Source organism: Pseudorasbora parva, chromosome 20, assembly GCF_024679245.1.
Source record: "Pseudorasbora parva isolate DD20220531a chromosome 20, ASM2467924v1, whole genome shotgun sequence".
Lineage (NCBI taxonomy): Eukaryota > Metazoa > Chordata > Actinopteri > Cypriniformes > Gobionidae > Pseudorasbora > Pseudorasbora parva.
Genome location: NC_090191.1, coordinates 19358572 through 19385370, shown reverse-complemented (window position 1 = coordinate 19385370; position 26799 = coordinate 19358572). Strand labels below are relative to the sequence as shown.

The window sequence follows — 26799 nt, the reverse complement described above, 5'->3', positions numbered from 1 at the left end:
TGGAGACTAACCAAAAAAAAAAAAAAAAAAAAAAAAAAACTCGTTACAAATGAATGACAAGTTGCTCTCTTGAGTTAAAAACAGAATAGCAGAATCTCTACCAGCTGACACATTTCTACTCTTGCACAATATATACTGTCATATTGCTCAGCCCTAGCTGTCAAATGCTATATAGAAATTCGAATAAACATGCATACATAGCTAGATTTGCATCATAGACAGATATGGAGATGCCCACTTACCGACAACAATGTGGAGTGCTGAGGTGATAGGGTCATTTGAGCCAACTGTGGCGTAGCATATACAGTCAGTCGAACCTGTTTCAAAAACACATTTCATGGGTCAGGGGTTCAGAAATGGCCTAAAATCTATCTCTCATAATTTACTCTGAAGGTTAACGTATGAAAATCACACTTTCATTTTCAATTTCGTCGGCATACGGGGGCAGCCGCAATCTAACCTTCAATTGTGAACGCTAACCAAACATCACAAGCCAATGGAGGTTTTGCTCCATTCGAGAGTAAGAAAGTTTTTCGATCTTGAAATGATTGTATCTGAAGCATTGCAGGGCGCTGTTATATAGAGAGATGAGATTTCAGATGAGTTCAGCCTTCTTTCTATCTCGTATATATGCTGTCTGTTAATCTAATTCCTCTTCCTCAAATTGCTGATATTAAAGCGTGAGGTTAAAGGTTTAAAAACACACCCACTGCAAACGTGGCAGACTAATTCATTCACAATTCCACTGTTGTGGAATAAATAAACAGTGTTTTAGAATTTTGCATATATATATTTCACTATTGTATTACAATTAAATTATTACAAGAAAATGTCCATGGAATTGTATATGTTAAAATATTATTTTTATGTTATTTAATAATGTTACACATTTTAAAATATATTTATATTGAATGTCATGTGTTATTGAAATAAATCATATAAGCGACTGATCAATATAATCAATTAACACAATGTTTTAAAAAGATACTAAATTATTTAAATAATCAAACCAAGAAAAGTTCACAAGGAAAACGCGACATGGAATTATATGTATTAAATTATTATATAAAATGTTATAAAAAACTTTGGTATTACCATGGTATATGTAAAAAACAACAACAATTTGATCACATTTCATGTACAAAAACTAAACAATACGTTGTATTATCACAATATACGTTCCATAAACCATAGTATTGCTATTTTATAAATTCTAAAAGGGTATTATGATTATTATCATGTTTTAAACAGCATGGCAATACTTTTAGGTTTGATTTCATATGCTTTCATGTATAAAACAAAATTGCGTTTTAATCTATAACATATATGCTTTTAAGTATTAGACATGGAGTCAACATGTCAAAAAAAAAATTGTAAATGTAAAAAAAATGATGCTATCACCATGGTGACAACTAAAAAAACATGCAAAAAAATAATAAGGGTACACATTAAAAAAAGAAACGATATTTCCATGCTACATGGCCAGATACATGATATTGCTTTCATCTATTAGACATTGAAGTCAAAGATTAGTCTCAACTTCCCCTGTTGTTCAGATCAGTTGTCACAAGTAACAAGATAAAGGACAGGTGTCTGGACAATGTGCGATAAGGCCATAAATGGACAGAATTACACACACACTGATAAATGTGACTGATAACAACTTGGACTCTTAAGGGTTCGACATTGTCAGGTTTGTATGGCACACAATAATATCAGAAAGCACCATTCGATAAGCCACAGTCATTAAGTTATCAATAGCTGCCAAAGTTAAAGGTGTCTATTTGTTCTGTCTCTTGCTTGTTAAAGGGGTACTTCAGCGCTGGGAAGATGAATCTGTATTTAAACTGGGTCATCAATGCAGTAGAAATGTGAAATTATTTTTGAATTTGGTGCCTTCTAGACCGAGAAAAGACAGAAAATGTATTTTTGTCCCATGGGGATGAAAGACTACAATTCCCAGAATGCTTCGCTGCCCTGTGAGGCCATTCCCAACACCACCAACTTCATTATTGTGACTGAGTTAGAGAAGACACTACAATTAAAAACTGAACGTGTCTGTTCAATATAATGAGTGAGTCACCGCGCGAGTGTCACAGCCCTGAGCACTAACTGCACGAGTGATGAGAGCTGAGGTAATCGCGACTACATTCGCGGCATACATTCACACAGGAGTTCAGACTGGCACGCGTTTCAGTTCATGCCTTTGCAAGCTTAACTTTCATAGAAATGAATTTGAGAAGTTAAAAGACTTACATTGCTCACCATAGCTCCGTTTAAATGATCCTGTCTGCAAGCTGAGTGTAATCTCCCATCCCCCATGCGCAGATACAAAACATGCGGAAATGGCTCCCTCTGCTGGCTGTAGTCTTTAGCCTCTGGGCAAACATTCCTCCTATGATGCAAAAATCGTCATTTTGCATCATAGGAGGAATTTTTCCAGAAATAAAATGCATAAATCTCTTGTCTCAGGGAGATATGAGGGGGGAAAGCACAATAATTTGAATATTCTCCAGGGTTTCTACTGATACAAAGCCATATGCTAATCGCTGAAGTAACCCTTTAAGGCTGGTCATATTAATGTCTGCGCTCAATTAGATTTTTGGGAAAGTGTGTATATAGTCATCAGTTCTGATCCACAAAGGTACATGTAGAGCCTGTTTACACCTGGTAACTTCAAGCGTTCTGATTGAATAGCAATCCGAGTTTGAAAAGACGAGGTGTAAATGCCCTCTGAAAAGCACGCATGAAGGATTCAAAGCCGATCACTCAAACCAATTCAGGAGATGCGGACAAGTGTGAATGCATCTGGTTGTTAAAACCCCATATGTATATTTTATATTTCTCCAAAAGCAGTAAAAAAAAAAGGTGTAAGAGCATGTTAGATGCTACCAGCAACTGGATATGACAGCGATAATGCAACAAGCATAGCCACAGATTTTTTAGACCCCAAAAAAATGAGTAGCTGAGTATCTCTTCAGCAAGCCGGTTCACAAACTGTGAAAACAGGCCCTTAGGGTGTCAATCAGAATGAAAGTCAGAATTTGAGGGAAGGTGCTGGAAAAAATATATAGACCCACACAAAATAGTGTACACAGAATGCAACAACATGTTTCATGTGAATGACTCACTACAATTTGGTCAACTAGAATTTGTTGCTTTCTATTTTTTGAACATCCTTTATATCAGGAGTGCACCCATGATGCGGAAACATGCTCTCTAGGCAGCTCACTAGATTTTGAAAGAGAGCTATAATCTCCCGCCGTTCTCCTCTAGTATGCAGCTGTGCCCATGAGCAGGTGTAAAACTTACAATGACTTGGAAATATCTCAAAACAAAAACGCTGTAATGGGACCGTGAGCAACAGATATTTCCAGGAACCCTGCCAAAGAAGTGGTGTGCATGAAAAAGCAATGAAATTCATGCTGAAGGACTGTTCTGGCTGCATCGACTCTGAGATTTGTGATTGTAGACAGGTGATTCCCAGTCCTACTTTTTGGATGCCTATTTTACCCAATGCACCTGATTCAACTCATCAGCGTGTTAATGGAGTACTTATGAATTGAATTGGGTGTCAAATGAGGTACATGTGAAAAAATGTGTTGGGTCCATGCTTCAGTACCAGGATTTGAAAATACTACTGTGTAGACTAACCTGCAGGAATGATGCCGACGCGAAGTCCACATGGAACAAGGGTCTCCTCCATGGAGTTCTCGTCTACACCTGCATCCTGTTGCGTACGGGAGACGAGGCCATGCATAATTTCGCTGAACATGCCATCTCCTCCGACACACACCACACTGCAGAGAAAAGCACGGATCACTTCATTGCATGTTTTCGTTTAAAGTTCATGTAAGCAAATGAATTCAATCTGGCCATATTGCAAAATTGGGAAATGCTCTGCAAAAAAAATAAAAATGAAGACAAAGGTAATCGTTTTCATTTTTGGGACTGAAAATTTAGTCAAAGGAGGATCGCTGGTCTTAATCAGATCACCAAAAAAGTCTCAACGAAATACCGGGACTACCGCGCTGCGTAGTATCATTGCGCCTGCTGCACCCATGGTATAGCAGCAAAGTTTCTTGATTATTACGCAGCAATTAGAATAAAATCTACTAGCCATATCGCCCTAGAAAATTGCAACTTTTCATTTTCCGTAGGTCTTAGTACAAGATGTACATCATGTAGTACAAGATGTATATATATATATATATATATATATATATATATATATATATATATATATATATATATATATATATATATATATACGAACACACAAACTGTCTCACATGCACACACACACACGCACGCACGCACGCACACAGACTATGTAAACAAACTTTCATGTTAGATGAGATTCATTGATTTTACAGCCCTAAAAATTTCTTCTCGTGCACTGGTTTGCTAATCTGAACAGCCAATCAGATTGATCTTTCTTCCTGCCTGCCTAATGCCAAGTTCAAGATGCTCAATCGGCCAAAAATCAGCCAATGGAGTCCGACTAGTGCCGACGGTTGGAACACATAGCAAAAACTGGGCTGACAAATGCTCAACAATAGCTGGCTTAAGCCGTAGAAATAGTAGTAAGACGGAAGTCTTGTTGTTTGTGAGAATAACAGATATGGTATCTGTACCCTAAAGTGTATTTTACAATTTGTCACTTGACAGGTGAATTGTGTCTAAACTGTTTTCAGAAATGTATGTTAAAAAATACAGGAAAAAGATCCAGACACAACAGTCAAGAGATGTTTTCTGAATCTAGCCTTTGGCCTAAGTTTGAAGCATCATCCACGTTGTCATCACCAAAGGCCACTTATACTTTAAGTTCTCATTTCCCAAGCCGCCCGCCGTCATCTGCCGCAGTGCCAGACCGATGTGCAATGATGTGCAAATGTTAATCTGAGCTTTGCTGCAGAGGACGCTTTCCTCGCTGGGCAAATTAAAAGTCGCCGCACAGCAACCACAATCTCCCAGCAGGATGCCCACTCACCCATCATACTTCTTCAGATCAGCCTCTGTCTTCAAGTGGTCCCTGGCATGATTTGCACGCTCTGTAACTATAGAAACAAAAGGGAAAAGCCATTGTTAACAGGACGATGACAGCGAGGCTGAGCAAAGGGGGGAGAAACATCATTATGTTCATCTGGCAGTTAAATTGCATTTTTCTGCTGGCTTGATGGAGACCATCAATCAGCTGCATCAAATGATGAAGCTGAAGTCATGAAGAAAAACAATCCTGGTACATTTCATTACCGGTTCTTTACCATCAGCACTGATGTAAAACCGTAACTCGGAGGGATGTGTTGAAAATGAATGGGGCCTAGGACCGAGCCCTGTGGATCATGTTGATGATATATGCCAAAGGTGATGTATAGAGCTTATTAAACCGTCGGCAGAACATCTTGTTTGGCTCCTCTAATGATTTGGTTTGAATGGTATTTGTCCAGCCAGACATGTACTTTACCATTTACGAAATGTTCGCATGGTCGTAAAAAGAAGACCCTCCAGCAACTGCTGAGTAAGCCTGTAAGCCTCAGCTCTAACAGCCAATATTCACACCAACCCAGGGTCTTCCTCTCTCAAACTTAATAAATAATGGATGTCTCTGCATTCCTATGTTCATCGACTATCACAGTTTGCATTATGGCCAGCTCGGGTGATAGATGGCGTTGTAAATAAAATCATATTCGTGGGACGGGTTGGCAGGTGGGGCCATTTGCCAACGGAGATCTATTTGCGAAGCATAAAAGCTCATTTTTTATTTAAATGTTAATGCAGGCAGCTGACGGGCACTCACCAATCACGTCGGTGGAAATGGAAGCCCGGGAAAAGATGGGGGCCACTTTGTGGTCGTAAATCTGCTTCCCGCGTTGTTTTCCTCCGTAGGGGTTGATGTACACCAGCAACCTCTTCGGTCGATTGGCTGTGGAATATGAGGCGGGCAGAGAATTAAAAATGAGTTGTTGTTTGACAACAGCTTTTCTAGGCTGTCAAAACTTCTTCATTAAGTTGCTTTTGACAAACTTCATCTGACGCGACAATACAGAGAAGGCCAAAACTGCACTTGTACATAGAACTAACTTTAAAATACACTTTTGTTAAAATTATTTAGTTTGGGTTATTTTAAATCTAGTTATTCAGCAAATCAGAACATAACTGATTTTTAATACACAGCTGAACTACTTAAAGCTACTTAAAGCTTAAAGGGTTAGTTCACCCAAAAATAAAAATTCTGTCATTAATTACTTGCCCTACATATCGTTCGACACCTGTAAGACCTCTGTTCATCTTCAGGAACACAAATCAAGATAGTTTGTTGAAATCCGATGGCTCAGAAAGGCCTCCTTTGGCAGCAATGACATTTCCTCTCTCAAGACCCATAAAAGGTACTAAAGAAGTTGTTAAAAAGTCCATCGCACTACAGTGGCTCTACAATAATTTGATGAAGTGACAATAGTTTTTGTGCGCAAAAAAACCCAAATAACAACTTATATAGTGTATGTCCGATTTCAAAACACTGCTTCATAAAGCGTGGGAGCTTTATGAATCAGCAGTTCAGATCACCAAAGTCACGTGATTTCAGCAGTTTGGAGGTTTGATACGTTATCTGAATCATGAGTTAATACACTCATTCATAAAGCTCCAAAGCTATGAGTAATTAATGACAGAATTTTAATTTTTTGGGTGAACTAACCCTTTAAATAAAAAAAGAGGGACTAACAAAAATGCCTGCTATCTTGTTGGATTAAAATCAAAATGAAGGTCAACAAGCAATTAGTGTCCATAATTTACATATACTATAATTATATACAGTACCAGATGTGTGGCGATAGTTGAGTCTATAAATGAACAAAAAAAACACAAAAAAAACGTGTCTACAGTTTACACTAATGGACATCAACTACTGTATTGTTCACAATACAGTCCCTGACAAAAGTCTTGTCGCTTATCTATTTTCTAGAAATACCTGATATTAACCTGACATTTAATTAATTAATTGGTGTTAGAAATAGCTCATATGAAAAACTAAAACCCTCCCAAATGATGTTTATTGCACTGAAATAAATAATTTTCATAGAAAAAATATTTATCATTTAATCAAGACAGAAAGGTCAAATTTTGGCAAGACAAAAGTTTTGTCTCCTATACAGAAATTGAACAAATTTACTGCAAATACAAAAATATGTCAGCAAATTAAGTTGTGGTGCTGTGAGATCCAAATTTAATATCTTGTATGACTTCCATGAGCTTGAAGGACTGCATCCATGCGGTTTGGCAAGGATTCATACAATTTATTGATGAAGTCATCAGGAATAGCTAAGAAAGCAGTCTTGCATGCCCCCCAGAGTTCATCAATATTCTTTGGTTTCGTCTTCCATGCGTCCTCTTTCATGCTACCCCACATATGCTCAATGATGTTCATGTCTGGTGACTGGGCTGGCCAATCCTGGAGCATCTTGATCTTCTTCGCCTTGAGGAACTTTGATGTAGAGATTGAAGTATGCGATGGAGCACCGTCCTGCTGCCGTCCTGCTGCAGAATTTGGCCTCTTTTATGGTTGGGAATAAGAGGTAGCTAAGATTTCTTGGTATTTTAGACTATTGATGTTGCCTTCCACCCTGCAGATCTCTCGCACACCCCCATACTGGATGTAACCCCAGACCATGATTTTTCCGCCACCAAACTTCACTGTTTTCTGGGTGAATCTCGGATCCATTCGGGCACCAGTAGGTCTCCTGCAATATTTGCGTCGACTGTGGTGTAATTCAACAGAAGATTCATTTGAAAAATCCACCTTCTGCCACTTTTCCTGCGTCCATCCTTTTAGCAGGCTGTGGGCCTTGGCAAATGCCACACTGTTTTTAGTGCTGGCTTCTGGGCACTGATTCGACCATGGAGGCCATTTAGAGACAGAATCCGACAAACTGTTCTGGTTGACACAGGGACTTCAGGTGACCAGGTCTCGTGGAGCTCTGCTGCAGTGGAAAATGGGCTGGCCTTGGATTTTCGAGCTAACAAACGGTCCTCTCGAGCAGTTGTCTTGCGGGGTCTGCCTGACCTGGGCTTGTCAAAAACGTCTCCAGTCTCTTCAAATCTTTTTTTTTATCCTCTGTACTTGACGCTGAGACACATTGAAGGAGTCTGCCACATCAGCAGTGGATCTGGTCTTCAGCCTCTTGATAATCAAAACTTTAGTCTCAGGGTGAATCTTAGGCATGTTTGCAGAGGTCTAGTTGCAGTTGATGTGAAGGTCTAGTGTACTGGGGTTCTTTTTATACACACTTGAGACCTAATTGATCCATTATTAGTCACAGATGAAGCTCATATTACAAGGTGACAACACTTATGTCTTTGCAAAAATTGACTCAATGGGCTTTACCAAGCTGTGAATATTAGAATGCTTTTTGAAAGTTTAGTTTTTCACTGAAACATTATCACAAAAGCTGCTGGGATTAAAATGAGCCATTTCTTGTAAAAAAAAAATCTTGATTAGAAATACATTTCAGCGGCACTTTAGGTCAATTTGTACACAAGCGACAAGACTTGTCAGGGACTGTATATATTCTGTTTTTTTCCCCTTAGAAATTCATTTGTAAAAACAGGATTGTCTTATATTCAGGGTCTAGAGTTTTACATGTCAATAATAATACACCTGCAACAATAGGTGGCACCAAATATGTACACTCTAAAAAATGCTGGGTTAAAAACAACCCAAGTTGGGTTGAAAATGCACCGACCCAACAAATGAGTTGTTTTAACCCAATGGTTGAGTTGTTTTAACCCAGTGGTTGAGTTGTTTTAACCCAGTGGTTGGGTTAAATGTTGCTTAAGACAACCCAATTGCTGGGTAAGAACAACTCAACCATTGGGTTAAAACAACCCAATTGTTGGGTCGGTGCATTTTCAACCCAACTTGGGTTGTTTTTAACCCAGCATTTTTTAGAGTGTATAAAACAAGTGTGCTAAGAAAATATGGTGTGTCAGAGTGTAATATTAGAAATGCAAAGTATAAAAAAACAAAAAACAAAACATTTCCGTCTAAGAGCCGCGTGACGTTCATATACGCACGACTTGCTAATGTGACCAAACTTGCTTAGCGTGATTTTAAAGCATAAGAAGGTACCCAAATTTCACTTCTACTAAATGTTGGTAGGTTACATGGTTCAAACTATGACATGGACAGCCTAATTGTTATATATTTACCATATTTTCAATACACATTTTTTTATATGGAACCTATGATGTATGAAAATGTTCAAATAAAATTTTTAGTCTCATAATCAGAGTCTTCTTATATTCGGAACAATACGGGTATTACAAATTTCAAAAGTATAAACGCAAACGTTATCATGTGAAGTGGTGAGACAATCATAAACCTATAACAATAGCTTATTTTGTTTGCTATAGTTTTTGTGTAGTTTACAATAGTTAACATTTCTGTAATTGAAAATAACCCCAGAATTAGTTATAATAGGAACGCACTCAACAATCCAAGTTGCTCCCTAATAGTTTGGACCCAGAGCATACACAAGGCATGTTCAGAGCAATGGAAAGTCACATTGCTGCACCGCCAGCAGTGCTGCCTCGTCCTCTCTATGTAGAACACTGCAGAGAAACACAAACAAGAATACCATGTTATTCCAAAGGTAAAAAGGTGACCTTTATGGTCAAAATCCTACTGATAATACACTCACAGCATAGTAGATAAAAGTTAATCTATGTTTTCCCCTGTTGTCATGGGGCAGGCTGGTGTACCTGTGAAAGCGTGTTGGCAGTCCGCTGTGCTCTGAGGAACCTTCTGCCATTTCCCAGTGTCTTTACAGGGAGAGTCGTCTTCGTTTTCCTGAACGGCTATAATCTCACACACGGGGACACAATGACTTCCTGTGTATAGAAGAGGATCATTGGGTCATATACCATAAAATAAATAAATCACACATTGCAAATGGAACCTCAAAAATGGAACCTCTTAAGTGACAGATTTAGACTCTGCATAGGAAGCAACTTGCAATTCTTTATACAAATAGAGGTTTACTGTGAGACTTGACTCTATTCAGTGTTATTTATTTATCAATTCGTTTTTATTTTTAGGTTTTCAGTAGTGCTGTCATAATTGAGTTCTCTTTCGTGCTTGAACGGACAAAAAGACACAAAAGTATGCCAAAATTCCCGCTTTAGGCACCATTTTAAATTAGTTAAACAAAGTCTTAAATGACCGTAAAAATTATAGCACAGCGGATATGTACCAGATCACGATCCATGTCTTAAAGTGACAGTAGCCTAATAAACCTGCTGCTGTCAGGCATTAATGTAAATCAAATAACAAAAGATGAAGAGAAAAACCACTCACTGATCTTGACAGAATCTTTTTTGTAGATTTAATAAGGTTGACTATGTTAAATCAATAATTTATTAATTTATTTTAATTTATGCAGTGCTTGATAATCAAGTTCTGTTTATGTCCTACCTTTTAGATAACATATTTAAAATAAGTGTTTTAATTTAGAGAGTAACGGTGTAATTATTACAGTATAAAAATATATTAAAAACGGTAATTGTTAAATCGCTATTAATTACAGAAAAAAAGTTTGAATAATTGTTTTTTTTAACTAAAGTGACTGATTAATTTAATTTTAGTTTAAGTTTTATAAATCTTGTTGTGTGCTTTTATTTTTACTAGTTTTTTATATTTCTGTTAAGCTTCAATTTATTGTTATTTCAGTTTAGTTTTTAGTCATTTAGTACTTTTCAGCAACTTATTTCAGTTAGTTGCAAATGACTTAATTATTTATTTAGTTTTGTTTTAATTTGATTTGATTCCAACAATATCATGTTTTTTAAGCAAAAGAAAGAAAAATAGAACATTAATAAATATTGGGTGAAAGTCTATTTTAAATAAGTATTTGATGTGTGAATCTTTGAACTTACAAATAATTGATTGGATTCATGATTTATTGATTTTTGATTATCGAGTCAAAAAACATTGAACAGACTGTATATCAGACTGTACATTATTTTTCAGTTATTGTTGACTTGGTAACTATATCAATGGATAGTCGGAGTTGCCATATTTATGCCATATTACTTTAAAATCAATGCAGTTTTTTTTAAACAATGCACTGAATAAACATTTATTGTTACTTTTAACTCTTTATTGATGCCTTTCAGTAATTATTATAAGTGAATTAATCTAAAATCCTCTGCTGTGTTTGATTCTCTTTTTAATAAAGCCTGAATTTGTAAATGCTTTAGAGACTTCATTTTGCAAAATGTGAGTTGAGATTTTTTGGTGAAGTCGATGGCTTTATTTTGTTTGCTTTGCAGTAAGGCACTATGTAAATGTCAGATTCCATCATTTCTGTCTCTGCTATGGAAAATATCTCTAAGCAAAAGAGGTTTTTGCATTCTGACGGCTTGCGCCCAAAATGAGTCAATCTCATGTTGTTACATAACACATGCTTTCCAGAAAACCCCCAAGAGAGGAAGTTAATGAGGTCTGACCTTATTCAAAAGATCAGAGAGTTATGTGGATTAAAATAAAGTATTGCTTCAGAAACTTTACTTAATACCCAGATAAAGCAAGGGTAATGATTTATCTTCATTAAAACTTCATGACACATTTACATGAGACATAACAAGTGGATTTCCATTTTATACAGCCCAATGAAACCGCTCGTACGCCCAGATGTAGCCATAAACTTCATCATAACACGGAAACAACAACCTGATAAAAGTTTCATGATACCTGCATTAGGGAGTTATTTTATAATGCATGAATACTTCATGAGGCAAAACCTGAAATGTAAAGGTGTTGGAATAGAGTTATAGAGTTCATAAGGGACACTAGATGCTTGTTGCATGCATTCTTGGTTTTCAGCCCATGTTTTTGCATCCACTGACCAAAAAAAAAAGAAAAAAAAAAAGAAGTAAGTATTTGTATGGAAAGTATTTGCCACCTTCCACAAATAAGGCACAAAACAGAGTTTGAAATTCTTCAAGATAAATGCCTGGTCACATTAGCACTGAATGCTTGATGAAAGCAGTCAACAGCATAATTCGGTTATGAGAAAATGGAATGAATATTCATTTTGTAATTTTGTAACAAACACAAAATACATTCCTTTGATCATTTAAAATCCATTCAGCTCATTTCATTCATTTCCACTACAATTCTCCCATAAACACCCTGTGTTTAATTATCAACAAACAATGCAGATGCACACCCGATTGCATATAATGTTCTGAATCTGAGTGTTCTTATTTCCATTTTAACTATAGTAAACTGTGTTAAACTGAGGCAGTCAACTTGAAGGGGATGTAGGAAATACCACTGGACAATAGTTGACATTCCAGTGGTCCTTGACTGTTATATCACATCGCTCTCTCTCTCTCTGCCAAACACATTACGAGGCTAACATCATCGCACTTAACCAGTAGGCATGAAGAACTACAGGATTCCACAAACCCAGTTCAGTCAAATAAGGTTTGATGTGCTTAATCAAACAGCATAGTTCTATTCAAAAACCTAGTGAGCTACCTACCTAGACAGTATTTTTAGGCATCATAGGCTGCTCCTAAATAATAATCACTAAATTATTATTTAGTGGATAAAGCACAACTTTAAAGCATTTCTGCTCAGTCATTTTTTTACCCATTTTATATTACCTTTTAAAATCATGCAGAAAATATATTTACTTGATTGTTTTATGCCATGTCAGCCATGTTAGAATTTACGGCAAGTGGGAATAAAAGGCAAATAAATAAATTTAGGGATCAAAAATGTCATACAGGAAGATAAAAATAACTACGGTACATGATAAAAATCTCCAAATTACATATTTCTATCATTGCATGGCACATGCAGTTATACCTCCCAGGCATGTTTGTTATTAATATGGCACAAAAACATAACTGTGATTATTGCATTAGTGCAGTTGGATATTGCACAATAATGAAATCACACAAGCCACAAATTAATGTCTTGAGGGCTGCATGTTTAATAGCACTATAGGCTAGTGGAAACCTTAATTTTATGGCAATGGTTTGAAACAACAATCATAGTATATAACCATTACTTATGGATCTTGATTTCGGATCATGTTGCGGAATATTACTTGCATCCTCCCAGGCATCTATTACCATGGAGATATGAGTTTGGTACCAAGCGTGTATTCCCTTCTCGCAACGTTCTGAAGCACAATGTTTGACCAGCATAACATATCATTCATTCATCCAACGTGACCTTTCTAGCAAAACCAAACATTTGTTTAGTATGAAAAGGCCTTCTACAAATAATGTCTTTTGTGTTTCTACTACTCATGGTGAAAGGAGTTAGATTACATGGCAGATGGACAAAGTACATCACACACTAGACAGCCAATGCTGATACAAGTCACACTGACAAACTGAAGATCTCCCAAGTAAAAACAAATGAGAAAAAAACAACATGCCATGTCTCCAAGGTAATAAAACAGTTCAAAGAGTAAGAAAAAAACGTTATTTGTATCGTTATATAAGTCAAGTGATCAGGCTGTGTTCTCAACAAAAACATGCACAAAACAAAAGCAAAAAAACAAAACAAAATAAAAAGCAAAGCAAAAAAAAACAAAAAAACAAAAGAGCAAAACACAAAACAAAAAAGCAAAACACACAAAATGAAAAGCAAAACACAAAACAAAATAAAAAGCAAAACAAAACACCAAAGCAAAAGAGCAAAAAGCAAAAGAGCAAAACACAAAATGAAAAGAAAAAAACAAAACAAAAAAGCAAAACACACAAAATGAAAAGCAAAACACAAAACAAAATAAAAAGCAAAACAAAACACAAAAGCAAAAAAGCAAAAAACAAAAGAGCAAAACAGAAAAACAAAAAAGCAAAACACAAAATGAAAAGAAAAATGCAAAACAAAAAAGCAACAAAACACAACGCAAAAAAGCAAAACACAAAACAAAACAAAAAAGCAAAACACACAATGCAAAAACCAACAAAATACAAAACTCAACACAAAAAAGCAATAAAACTGCAAAACAACGCAAAAAAGCAAAACAAAAACCAGCAAAACACACAATGCAAACAAACAACAACTAAAAACTAAAAAACAGCAAAAACACAACAAAAAAAACAACAAAACAGAAAAGCATACAATGCAATAAAGAAACAAAACACAAAAAACAAACAGCTAAACACAATGCAAAAAAAGCAAAACACAACACAAAGCAAAACACACACTAAAAACCAAAAGAAAACAAAACAGCAAAAAAAAAAAAAAAAAAAAGTGTTGATGACAATAATATGGTTTAGGCAACTAATGTCTCTAACATCTCATGAGCAATAGCTCTGTTCATTTGAAATCCTTTAGCGCCTTAAACTACCTTAAGCAGGGTGGAAACTTCATTTCATATGTGTCATGGCCCTGAGGAAAACATCCATCAAGACCTTTAAATAAAAGCCGGCTTTGTGTAATGGATCTTAGTCCTGGAGGTCACCCAGTTCTCAAGTTCTCCTCAGAGTCAGCATACAGTATTATGTATCCACAGAAAGATAGGTGAAACCATTTCAAAAACTGGATTATGTTTGGACTGCGGAGCTTATGATTCTTCATCAGGGACAGCTTTTAAACATGCTCCAAAGGTCAAAGACCCAACCAGTTTTTAGGCAGGATAACATCCAAAGATTTTTAGCAGACTCTCATGTTTTATAGCAACAGTTCACAGCAACCACATATGTCAGGATTCCTGATGATTATCAAATGAAATGCCTAGTTAGTTCATCTTACATATCATTTGAAAATGAAAAGACACTGTTTGGAGGAGGTTCAGTGTTTGCATGCACTACACTCATTTTCAATTGCAAGGTTATGTTTGTGCAACATTTATTCTTTATCATTAGCAATATGCAATAATTTTATTGGTGTGTTTTTAAGCAACCTGTTGCTGTGGGTTGGTTTAGTTACATGTAGTGTTAGCCAAACTTATGATGGACAAGCATCACATTATATATTTATGTTTTATAATAAGCAAAATGAGTTTGGGAAACAAAACAAAAAAACACAAATTGTATTAATTTACGTTCTAAAAGCAGGTAAACTGCTTGTATTTGCTTTTTGTATCATATGGTTTTAAACTTTAACTGATTAACATTTTACAGAGTAGTCTGGAAAGTTTGTGTTCCCACTTTCTGGACTATTTGTCAAGCATATAATTTGGTTACTCTATTGACCATTATGTTCTTCTGAAAATATCTTGGATATTCCAAGTGTAACCCATAAATATGCATGTTTCACGTTGAATGAGAGTGAGTTTCAGAAAAAAATCCAAACCTGGAGGTTAATGTATAACCCAGCAGAAACAAGAGGACAGGACAGTGTGTTATACCAGCCATTGCATTTCTGGAGAGAAAAACGAACCCCCTTTATATGCATACCCTAACATTTAAATAAATTGCTAACTTTTTAAGTTGTGCTTATATTTAAAAACTATACTGTACTTTTTTTGTGTAGTTGTTGTTGGTTTAACTTAAAAACGTAAGTAACCTGCATGGTTGCCTTAATTTTGAGTTTATTGAAATTAATTTGAGTTGATAAAATGAAGGAAATTGGTTTAATAAATAGAAACTCAAAATATTATTGCATCTGAACCACACAAAACATTTGATAAATCATGAAAATAGCACAATTAGGCATGGTTCACTTTGTCATCACAAATAAAACACACAAAATTATCCAATATGCTTACAAATATGAGTTAATACAAATATATATATTTTTTTTAGAATCGATAACCTTTATTCAAATGTTATCGATTCTAAAAAAAATAATATTTGTATTAACTCGAATTTTTATTTCAATTAACATAATTTTAATGCAACCAGGTAACTTATTTTTTAAATATTTTTTTACAGTGTACTGGCATGTAACTACATCTGTAGGCAATTGAGCAAAAGTGCTTTGTAATACAACAGTCACACAATGCAAGTATGACGTTGCTACTGCTAATATATACACAGACATGCAGCTGTGAATGTAAGATATGCTGCTGCATATAAATAGACATACATAAATCCCATAGCAGATCTAGGCAGGTGGAGTTGGGGAGGTGGATGGGTTTAACTGCTGCAGAGCAGGCAATCAGTTTCATCATCAGCTTGAGCCGTGCAGTAATGATGTGATAGCTTGCAGATTGTCTATTGTCTCGTTCTTGGTTTTGTATTCTTCACCCAAAGATACTTTGGATAATTCACCCAAAAATAAAAATTATCCCACGAGTAACTCACCCTCAAGCCATCCTAGGTGTATATGATATTCTTTTTTTAGACTAATACAATCAGATTTATTTATTTATATATGTCCTGGCTAATCCAATAACTATAATGGCAGCCCAAAAAAGTGCATCCATCCATTATAAAAGTAATTCATATGGCTCTGTGGGGGGTTAATAAAGGCCTGAAGCGAATTCATGGATTTTTGTAAGAAAAATACCCATATTTAAACCTTTTTAAAGTAAAATATCTAGCTTTTGGCAGACTGCCGTCAGTATTCAACTTACCAATAAAGTGTAATGCATTTTAAAAACTCTTATACGCTATACGTCCAACGTCATCATTGCAGCAGTTATGCTCTTTTCATAAAATGAATACGGAAGGCAGTCCGCTGCAAGCTATTTTACTTTATAAAGCTTTAAATATGGATATTTTCTTTAAAAAAACAAACAACAACAAAAAAACACTGATTTGCTTCAGAAGGCCTTTATTAACCCACCGGAGCTGTGTGGCTTAGTTTTATCATGGATAGATACACTGTAAAAAAAATACCCGTAAAAAAACGGAAATATTCCGGCAGCTGGGGCGCCAGAAAAAAACTGTAAAATAACAGAAAATAACCAACACGTAAAAAAACGGATATATTCCGGCAGCTGGGGCGCCAGAAAAAAACTGTAAAATAACAGAAAATAACCAACACGTAAAAAAACTGAAATATTCCGGCAGCTGGGGCGCCAGAAAAAAACTGTAAAATAACAGAAAATAACCAACACGTAAAAAAACGGAAATATTCCGGCAGCTGGGGCGCCAGAAAAAAACTGTAAAATAACAGAAAATAACCAACACGTAAAAAAACTGAAATATTCCGGCAGCTGGGGCGCCAGAAAAAAACTGTAAAATAACCAACACGTAAAATTACAGTAATTTTCCATAGTTCAAAATACAGGTTTTATCTGTCATTTATATGAGTTTCTATATTTAAACAAGAAAATTATGTAAAAAAATAAGGATTACAAATTGTGGAAAATTATGTAAAAACCATGAAATTACCAATTAGATTGGACATTACTACAACTCAAATAACCACCCTAGAGTGCAAAATATTGTTTTTGTAGTTTTTATTTTAAAAATTGAACTTTAAAGTTGTTTTAAAATAGTAATGTGATCACAATATAGTTTGTTCATAATGACCACATTATATATACAAAGTTATATCACAACTGCAAAAATATTAAAAAAACAAAGCAGCATACCAATAATAAAATTAGTTCATGACTTCAACACTTTAACAATATAACAATTAGTTCATAACTACAACAATACATTTTTTTTTTATAATAACTGCAACAATGTAAGATATTGTACAATAGCAATTTGTTATACACATATATGACGAAAAAGTGGATTTGTCTCATCAGATGAGTCATGAAAATAAAATAATTAAATCACGAAAAAGTCTGTAACACTCAAGAATTTCTCTATGGTAATAAAGAGAGATTTGACACGCTTACGAAAGTTTTTACTCCATCCATCCATAATCCACAATTTTGCTCATCAACGAAAGAACCTTTAGACTGACTGCCAGTTCCTTTCTTGACGTGTTTTTCTATCTCGACTTTTGATCCCGTCTCAGGGTTTATCTTGAAAAGGCATCTGTGAGAGAAAAGAAACCTCAGTAATAAATCATTGAGTGTATGTGAGGATGCGCGAGTCTAAGTGAGGATGCGCATGTGAGTGTATGTGAGGATGCGTGTGAGTGTAAGTGAGGATGCGTGTGAGTGTAAGTGAGGATGCGTGTGAGTGTAAGTGAGGATGCGCGTGAGTGTGAGGATGCGCGTGAGTAAGTGAGGATGCGTATGAGTGTTAGTGAGGATGTGCGAGTCTAAGTGAGGATGCGCGTGAGTGTGAGGATGCGCGTGAGTAAGTGAGGATGCGTATGAGTCTAAGTGAGGATGTGCGAGTCTAAGTGAGGATGCGCGTGAGAGTGTATGCGAGGATGCAAGAGTCTAAGTGTGGATGCGCGCTTGAGTCTAAGTGAGGATGTGCGAGTCTAAGTGAGGATGCGTGTGAGAGTGTTTGCGAGGATGCGCATGAGTGTAAGTGAAGATGCGCGTGAGTGTAAGTGAGGATGCGTATGAGAGTAAGTGAGGATGCGCGTGTGAGTGTATGTGAGGATGCGCGTGAGTGTAAGTAAGGATCCGCGCGTCAGTGTAAGTGAGGATGCATGTGAGTCTAAGTGAGGATGTGCGAGTCTAAGTGAGGATGCGCATGAGAGTGTATGCGAGGATGCAAGAGTCTAAGTGTGGATGCGCGCTTGAGTCTAAGTGAGGATGTGCGAGTCTAAGTGAGGATGCGTGTGAGAGTGTATGCGAGGATGCAAGAGTCTAAGTGTGGATGCGCGCTTGAGTCTAAGTGAGGATGTGCGAGTCTAAGTGAGGATGCGTGTGAGAGTGTATGCGAGGATGCAAGAGTCTAAGTGTGGATGCGTGCGTGAGTCTAAGTGAGGATGCGCGCGTGAGTGTAAGTGAGGATGCGAGCCTGTGAGTGTATGTGAGGATGCGTATGAGAGTAAGTGAGGATGCGCGTGTGAGTGTATGTGAGGATGCGCGTGAGTGTAAGTGAGGATCCGCGCGTCAGTGTAAGTGAGGATGCATGTGAGTCTAAGTGAGGATGCGTGTGAGAGTGTATGCGAGGATGCAAGAGTCTAAGTGTGGATGCGCGCGTGAGTCTAAGTGAGGATGCGCGCGTGAGTGTAAGTGAGGATGCGCGTGTGAGTGTATGTGAGGATGCGTATGAGAATGAGGATGCGCGTGTGAGTGTATGTGAGGATGCGCGTGAGTGTAAGTGAGGATCCGCGCGTCAGTGTAAGTGAGGATGCATGTGAGTCTAAGTGAGGATGTGCGAGTCTAAGTGAGGATGCGCATGAGAGTGTTTGCGAGGATGCAAGAGTCTAAGTGTGGATGCGCGCTTGAGTCTAAGTGAGGATGTGCGAGTCTAAGTGAGGATGCGTGTGAGAGTGTATGCGAGGATGCAAGAGTCTAAGTGTGGATGCGCGCGTGAGTCTAAGTGTGGATGCGCGCGTGAGTCTAAGTGTGGATGCGCGCGTGAGTCTAAGTGAGGATGCGCGCGTGAGTCTAAGTGAGGATGCGCGCGTGAGTGTAAGTGAGGATGCGCGCGTGAGTGTAAGTGAGGATGCGTATGAGAGTAAGTGAGGATGCGCGTGTGAGTGTATGTGAGGATGCGCGTCAGTGTAAGTGAGGATCCGCGCGTCAGTGTAAGTGAGGATGCATGTGAGTCTAAGTGAGGATGCATGTGAGTCTAAGTGAGGATGCATGTGAGTCTAAGTGAGGATGTGCGAGTCTAAGTGAGGATGCGCGTGAGAGTGTATGCGAGGATGCAAGAGTCTAAGTGTGGATGCGCGCGTGAGTCTAAGTGAGGATGCGCGTGAGTGTAAGTGAGGATGCGCGTGAGTGTGTATGTGAGGATGCGTGTGAGTGTGTATGTGAGGATGCGTGTGAGTGTGTATGTGAGGATGCGCGTGAGTGTGTATGTGAGGATGCGTGTGAGTGTGTATGTGAGGATGCGCGTGAGTGTGTATGTGAGGATGCGCGTGAGTGTGTATGTGAGGATGCGCGTGAGTGTGTATGTGAGGATGCGCGTTTGAGTGTATGTGAGGATGCGCGTTTGAGTGTATGTGAGGATGCGCGTGAGTGTATGTGAGGATGCGCGTGAGTGTATGTGAGGATGCGCGTGAGTGTGTATGTGAGGATGCGCGTTTGAGTGTTTGTGAGGATGCGCGTGTGAGTGTGTATGTGCGTGTATGTGAGGATGCGCGTGTGAGTGTGTATGTGAGGTTGCGCGTGAGTGTGTATGTGCGTGTATGTGAGGATGCGCGTGTGAGTGTGTATGTGAGGATGCGCGTGAGTGTGTATGTGAGGATGCGCGTGAGTGTGTATGTGAGGATGCGCGTGAGTGTAAGTGAGGATCCGCACGTCAGTGTAAGTGAGGATGCATGTGAGTCTAAGTGAGGATGTGCGCGTCAGTGTAAGTGAGGATCCGCGCGTCAGTGTAAGTGAGGATGCATGTGAGTCTAAGTGAGGATGTGCGAGTCTAAGTGAGGATGCGTGTGAGAGTGTATGCGAGGATGCAAGAGTCTAAGTGTGGATGCGCGCGTGAGTCTAAGTGAGGATGTGCGAGTCTAAGTGAGGATGCGCGTGAGAGTCTATGCGAGGATGCAAGAGTCTAAGTGTGGATGCGCGTGAGTCTAACTGAGGATGCGCGTGAGTGCAAGTGAGGATGCGCGTGAGTGTGTATGTGAGGATGCGCGTGAGTGTGTATGTGAGGATGCGCGTGAGTGTGTATGTGAGGATGCGCGTGAGTGTGTATGTGAGGATGCGCGTGAGAGTGTATGTGAGGATGCGCGTGAGTGTGTATGTGAGGATGCGCCTGAGTGTGTATGTGAGGATGCGCGTTTGAGTGTATGTGAGGATGCGCGTTTGAGTGTATGTGAGGATGCGCGTTTGAGTGTATGTGAGGATGCGCGTGAGTGTGTATGTGAGGATGCGCGTGAGTGTGTATGTGAGGATGCGCGTTTGAGTGTATGTGAGGATGCGCGTTTGAGTGTATGTGAGGATGCGCGTTTGAGTGTATGTGAGGATGCGCGTTTGAGTGTATGTGAGGATGCGCGTTTGAGTGTATGTGAGGATGCGCGTGAGTGTGTATGTGAGGATGCGCGTGAGTGTGTATGTGAGGATGCGCGTGAGAGTGTATGTGAGGATGCGCGTGAGAGAGTGTATGTGAGGATGCGCGTGAGAGTGTATGTGAGGATGCGCGTGAGAGTGTATGTGAGGATGCGCGTGAGAGAGTGTATGTGAGGATGCGCGTGTGAGTGTGTATGTGAGGATGCGCGTGAGAGAGTGTATGTGAGGATGCGCGTGAGAGAGTGTATGTGAGGATGCGCGTGAGAGAGTGTATGTGAGGATGCGCGTGAGAGAGTGTATGTGAGGATGCGCGTGTGAGTGTGTATGTGAGGATGCGCGTGTGAGTGTGTATGTGAGGATGCGCGTGTGAGTGTGTATGTGAGGATGCGCGTGTGAGTGTGTATGTGAGGATGCGCGTGAGAGTGTGTATGTGAGGATGCGCGTGAGAGTGTATGTGAGGATGCGCGTGAGAGTGTATGTGAGGATGCGCGTGAGAGTGTATGTGAGGATGCGCGTGAGAGTGTATGTGAGGATGCGCGTGAGAGTGTATGTGAGGATGCGCGTGAGAGTGTATGTGAGGATGCGCGTGAGAGTGTATGTGAGGATGCGCGTGAGAGTGTATGTGAGGATGCGCGTGAGAGTGTATGTGAGGATGCGCGTGAGAGTGTATGTGAGGATGCGAGTGTGAGGATGCACGTGTGAGTGTATGTGAGGATGCGCGTGTGAGTGTGTATGTGAGGATGCGCGTGTGAGTGTGTATGTGAGGATGCGCGTGTGAGTGTGTATGTGAGGATGCGCGTGAGAGAGTGTATGTGAGGATGCGCGTGTGAGTGTGTATGTGAGGATGCGCGTGTGAGTGTGTATGTGAGGATGCGCGTGTGAGTGTGTATGTGAGGATGCGCGTGAGAGAGTGTATGTGAGGATGCGCGTGAGAGAGTGTATGTGAGGATGCGCGTGTGAGTGTGTATGTGAGGATGCGCGTGTGAGTGTGTATGTGAGGATGCGCGTGTGAGTGTGTATGTGAGGATGCGCGTGTGAGTGTGTATGTGAGGATGCACGTGAGAGAGTGTATGTGAGGATGCGCGTGAGAGAGTGTATGTGAGGATGCGCGTGTGAGTGTGTATGTGAGGATGCGCGTGTGAGTGTGTATGTGAGGATGCGCGTGAGAGAGTGTATGTGAGGATGCGCGTGAGAGAGTGTATGTGAGGATGCGCGTGAGAGTGTATGTGAGGATGCGCGTGTGAGTGTATGTGAGGATGCGCGTGAGAGTGTATGTGAGGATGCGCGTGAGAGTGTATGTGAGGATGCGCGTGAGAGTGTATGTGAGGATGCGCGTGAGAGTGTATGTGAGGATGCGCGTGAGAGTGTATGTGAGGATGCGCGTGAGAGTGTATGTGAGGATGCGAGTGTGAGGATGCACGTGTGAGTGTATGTGAGGATGCGCGTGAGTGTGTATGTGAGGATGCGCGTGTGAGTGTGTATGTGAGGATGCGCGTGAGAGAGTGTATGTGAGGATGCGCGTGTGAGTGTGTATGTGAGGATGCGCGTGTGAGTGTGTATGTGAGGATGCGCGTGTGAGTGTGTATGTGAGGATGCGCGTGAGAGAGTGTATGTGAGGATGCGCGTGAGAGAGTGTATGTGAGGATGCGCGTGAGAGAGTGTATGTGAGGATGCGCGTGAGAGTGTATGTGTGTGTGAGGATGCGCGTGAGAGTGTATGTGAGGATGCGAGTGTGAGGATGCACGTGTGAGTGTATGTGAGGATGCGCGTGAGTGTGTATGTGAGGATGCGCGTGTGAGTGTGTATGTGAGGATGCGCGTGAGAGAGTGTATGTGAGGATGCGCGTGTGAGTGTGTATGTGAGGATGCGCGTGTGAGTGTGTATGTGAGGATGCGCGTGTGAGTGTGTATGTGAGGATGCGCGTGTGAGTGTGTATGTGAGGATGCGCGTGAGAGAGTGTATGTGAGGATGCGCGTGAGAGAGTGTATGTGAGGATGCGCGTGAGAGTGTATGTGTGTGTGAGGATGCGCGTGTGAGTGTATGTGTGTGTGAGGATGCGCGTGTGAGTGTATGTGTGTGTGAGGATGCGCGTGTGAGTGTATGTGAGGATGCGCGTGTGAGTGTATGTGAGGATGCGCGTGTGAGTGTATGTGAGGATGCGCGTGTGAGTGTATGTGAGGATGCGCGTGTGAGTGTATGTGAGGATGCGCGTGTGAGTGTATGTGAGGATGCGCGTGTGAGTGTATGTGAGGATGCGCGTGTGAGTGTATGTGAGGATGCGCGTGTGAGTGTATGTGAGGATGCGCGTGTGAGTGTATGTGAGGATGCGCGTGTGAGTGTATGTGAGGATGCGCGTGTGAGTGTATGTGAGGATGCGCGTGTGAGTGTATGTGAGGATGCGCGTGTGAGTGTATGTGAGGATGCGCGTGTGAGTGTATGTGAGGATACGCGTGTGAGTGTTTGTCAGGATGCACGTGTTTGTGAGGATGCGCGTGTGAGTGTGAGGATGCGGACCCTACAAATTCTTTACATATAAATGCAATGAATGTATATTGTATAAATTAATACAATAAATGTATTATGACATCATGATTTCCCAAAAATTACTATATAGTACACCATGTACTCACCAGAAAGGGACATTCTATCAAGAATGCCACAGGCTGCATTTGAGTTGCTTGAAGGGCTATCAGACATCACTTTGACCTTAATAAAGCACACAATACAAGACTCATGTTGAGTAATATATTTTTGCAAGAGTAATACACATCCGGTAAAATCATATAAACAAAGAATTGATTGCTTATTTTCTTATTAAGGGTTAGTTAAAACAAAAATTCAGTCATTAATTATTCCTGAACACAAAGGAAGATATTTTAAGAATATTTGTAACCAAGCAGATCCATGCAGCCATAGTATTTTTTCAGAGACTTATTGATGAAGATGACTGCCTACGCGCTGTAATTTTTGAAGCATGAAATGCAACATGCATATAAGTTAGGTAATGTGCCTCATTTCTGTGTAGTGCTTGATGTTAACGTTACATAACCTTTTAGAGTTTTCACTGAAACACTACAACTATTTACAAGTGTAATCTGCAAACATATTTACATGCTGCAACAACGATCACCTTTCTTCCTTATCTTGACTCTGGCAGCTCTCAACTTATCTGCAGGGAGAGATAAAAACAAGCGTGTAACGTTAAGTGTATGGGACATGTCGACGAAACAGCGAGATTTTTTCCGTTGACGGCTTTTTGTCAAATAATTTTTCCCTTAGGTGAAAAACTGCATTTTTGAGCTTAGACGACGTCTACAACTGACTACTTGTAAGTTATATAGTCGGATGTATGCGTCGTCTAAGCTTAAAAAATGGCGTTTTTCACCTGAGGTAAACTTATTGCCAAACAGCCGTCGACGGGGAAAAAAAATAAAAAAAAATCGCCCTATTTCGTCGACGGCATTTTTGAGCTTTTAGACGACGGAAAAATAGCATTTGGTAACAAAATGCAACAGAAAGCTAAAACTAAAACTATAAAGTAAGTTAAGATACAAAAATAACGTTACACGGTACCATCACCTGAAGCCTTAACATTATAAAGTTTAAACATTATAAAGAATTTAAATCATTACGTTAACGGGCTGAGCCCAAGTTTAATATAAACACAGTCAACACGATTCAAAGCGGTAAAACATTTTTTTTTTTTAATTAAAATACATGCACTTTACCTGTTTATTTGCGCCTGACATCATCCAAGATTGACGGGCCACGGCAAAGCTGAAGGTCAAGTGAAGTGAATCCTGTCGCACGCGCAGTTGCCCCACTGTGTGCTTAGTGCTTAGAAGGGAATGTATCCTTGCGCCAAGGCGGGAATTCCTTCGGTTCGAATATTTAAAATCTTTATGACTGTCATTTAAATATCATCGTACTTAAAGTAAGAAAGTGTTATTATATTATTTTATTTTACGATATTATGAAAATAAATGTGTAATAAAACACCAAACGCAGCAGACAGGCTTACTTTTGACAAGCGGAACAAGATGTGATCAGTTGCAGTAGTGATGGAAGTCTGTTAACTTCAAAGACTGATTTACCCGATTTACCAGCTCTTTTACGCAAACACGAAATGACGTGCATACACACATTATTATATTATTAAATAATCTTATAATTATTTAAAAAGCAAATAATTAAACTAAAAGACAAATTCCATAAACCTTTTTTTTCATTTCTATAAAAGGTAGGCTACATATATACTCATCTATTAATTAATGTTATGTAAATATACATTATTTTTGAATGTATTAAAATGTGTTCTATTAATTATAAAATATTATACAAATATTAAACTATATAATATAAAAATATTATTTCTGAAGTGTTGATACATTTGCATATGTAGGCCAATTCCAGTGTTTATGTGAAAAACTAAATATATAATTTTATATATATATATATATATATATATATATATATATATATATATATATATATATATATATATATATATACATTATAATTTCCTTTTTTCTATTTTTACAGAAAAAAATCTGTAAAATATAAATCAAACTTATGTAAAAATACAGAAATTTCCTCTTAAAAAACGGAAATTTGATGTAATACCAAAATACAAGCAATTTCCGTAAATTTAATAGTCAAAATATAAATTACAGCAAATATCTGTAAAACAACAGGCATTTCACTGTATGAAAAAACAGGAAAATTCTGTAAAAAAACAGACTATTACTGTAAAATTACGTATTTTTACAGTATACATTAATTTCCTTTTTTCTATTTTTACAGAAAAAATCTGTAAAATATTAATCAAACTTATGTAAAAATACAGAAATTTCCTCTTAAAAAACGGAAATTTTATGTAATACCAAAATACAAGGGATTCCCGTAAATTTAATAGTCAGAATATAAATTACAGCAAATATCTGTAAAACAACAGGCATTTCACTGTATAAAGAAAAAACAGGAAAATTCTGTAAAAAAAATACAGACTATTACTGTAAAATTACGTTTTTTTTACAGTATACATTAATTTCCTGTTTTCTATTTTTACAGAAAAAATCTGTAAAATATTAATCAAACTTATGTAAAAATACAGAAATTTCCTCTTAAAAAACGGAAATTTGATGTAATACCAAAATACAAGGAATTCCCGTAAATTTAATAGTCAAAATATAAATTACAGCAAATATCTGTAAAACAACAGGCATTTCACTGTATAATGAAAAAACAGGAAAATTCTGTAAAAAAATACAGACTATTACCGTAAAATTACGTGTTTTTTTTACAGTGTACACTTTGTGGGCTTTAAATTTTAAACTGCCATTATATTGCTTGGAAGAGAATGTTTCGATAATGCCTGCAATTCAAACCCAGCAAGTAAACTGTCTACCTAGTAGACAGCACTTTATGGCCTCATATTTGTTTGCTTAAAAGCATGTTTGGGCCTAGACAAGTTACTAGCAAGTAGCATCATACATGTATAAACACAGCAGATTTAGGGTGTCACAGGTGAATTCTGATTCAGCAGAGATTTATGACAGTGTCAGTGTCAGTTTGTTTTGTGTTTTGGACATCACAGACCTGAGCAATTCTGGGCATTAGTATGTGTATTCAGTCCATGCATTTAAAATCAACAATGTTTCTGTGCATCACAAATATAAAAGTGCATTAAAGCCACATGCTGAGTTAGTAACGATAGTTCAAGTAGGCATCAAAACAAATGTCCTGACATTTCACCCCACGCGTCAGATTGTCCAACCAGGGCTTACTACGCAATGTATATTTTTTTCTTCACATTTTTAAATAAGTCTTCCGGCGAGCC

At 38.5% G+C, this 26799-nt stretch overlaps 1 protein-coding gene across 1 annotated transcript in view; it reads right to left on the bottom strand.

Moving 5' to 3' along the window:
* cerk (ceramide kinase) overlaps nt 1–26799 on the bottom strand; it is a 45687-nt gene that overhangs the window by 18357 nt on the left and 531 nt on the right. The window contains exons 2-7 of the mRNA XM_067428523.1: nt 9760–9888; nt 9487–9609; nt 5801–5926; nt 4994–5060; nt 3655–3800; nt 243–317 (exon numbers count right to left, since the gene is read on the bottom strand). Of these exons, the coding sequence (XP_067284624.1) occupies nt 243–317; nt 3655–3800; nt 4994–5060; nt 5801–5926; nt 9487–9609; nt 9760–9888 (666 nt within the window). The remainder of the gene's footprint in view (nt 1–242; nt 318–3654; nt 3801–4993; nt 5061–5800; nt 5927–9486; nt 9610–9759; nt 9889–26799) is intronic.